The sequence below is a fragment of the Monosiga brevicollis genome, genomic scaffold (genome assembly GCF_000002865.3).
Source record: "Monosiga brevicollis MX1 MONBRscaffold_37 genomic scaffold, whole genome shotgun sequence".
Classification (NCBI taxonomy): Eukaryota; class Choanoflagellata; order Craspedida; family Salpingoecidae; genus Monosiga; species Monosiga brevicollis.
In genome coordinates this window covers 383,444-384,552 of record NW_001865074.1, presented here as the reverse complement: position 1 = coordinate 384,552, position 1,109 = coordinate 383,444, and the positions used below count along the sequence as shown (strand labels likewise).

Below are 1,109 nucleotides of genomic sequence, written 5' to 3'. Positions count from 1 at the left end.
CAAGGCCATGCCACCGCTGCTGAAATGCCGTCCTTGACTCCGACGCCAGCTCTGGACTGGCCTGTAGCAAGTGGGCAATATGGGGCTGCTGCTGCTCGAGCAGAGCGCGGTTGACAACCTTGTTGAAGATGGAATCCGTGCCCACGGGTCGAAACTTGCCATTGGCCTTCTCCAGGATAGTGTAGTTGATGGAGCAAAGGGCATGTCGAATCGACTCGGGCACGGTGTTGTTGGCAATGTGGTGAAAGATCTTGTTCAAGGCAACCTGAGGACCTCCAGTGGCGGTGGTGGGGCACTGAGGCGCGTCTCCATCAGGAGGAGCAGTCGGGTTGCTGGTAGAACCCTGGCGTGGGCCCAAGACCTGACTGAAGTGCTCCTTGATGCGGTAGATGGAGGCAAGAAGCTCACCAGACCAACCATAGGGGTCGGTGACACCCTTGGTGGCCGCCAACGCCTTGGGGAGCTCGCCCTTGGTGAAGGACACGGTTGGGGAGCTCGCAGCCGTGGCTGGTGCCAGTGTAGACGTGGAGGTGGGTGTCGAAGCAATGTACGGGGTCAGCCCGGGCGGTACCAAGAGGTCGCGCACGGCCTGAACCTCAGAATTACCAATCACGGCACGAGCCTTATCGGCATCAAATGCTTTGGCAATCTGACCTCGGTTCAGACGGTTCGTGACGTGGTTTGCCCAGGCTTCGTCCGCCAGGTCCGGGTCGCGGACGAGTGACCTGAGGCTCTGGTCGACTGCGTCGTTCGGGTGGGCGCCCGCGCCGGCGTTCAGCTGTCCTCGACGGCTCTGCTTGCGTGCGACTGCCTTGCGCATGGCGTCCACGACCCGACCTAGTTGCCCCGTCACAAGCCAACGGAGACGATCGTGAAACATATTGCGCAGGTCAATCGTAGACAGTGCGGTCGAGGGAGCAGACAACAACATGCTAGGCAAGGCCAAAATCAAAGCCCAGCACATCTCTCGCTCTTCAGCGGTATAGTCCGAGTGGACGGCAGACCAATACAGCTGGCTCAGGGTGGCAGCCATCAGCTTGGTCTCGGTGGCGTTGGATGGGTAGCGGCTGCGCTGCATCAGTGATGCCGGGCGAGCTTCAGCAGCTCAC

At 60.5% G+C, this 1,109-nt stretch overlaps 1 protein-coding gene across 1 annotated transcript in view; it reads right to left on the bottom strand.

The window, feature by feature from the left end:
• Window positions 1-1,078, bottom strand: part of MONBRDRAFT_29719 (uncharacterized protein) — a gene marked incomplete at both ends in the record, with an annotated part of 21,180 nt that extends 20,102 nt beyond the window's left edge. Inside the window, one exon of the mRNA XM_001750127.1 lies at window positions 15-1,078. Within this exon, the coding sequence (XP_001750179.1) occupies window positions 15-1,078 (1,064 nt within the window). The remainder of the gene's footprint in view (window positions 1-14) is intronic.
• Window positions 1,079-1,109: the final 31 nt, after the last annotated feature.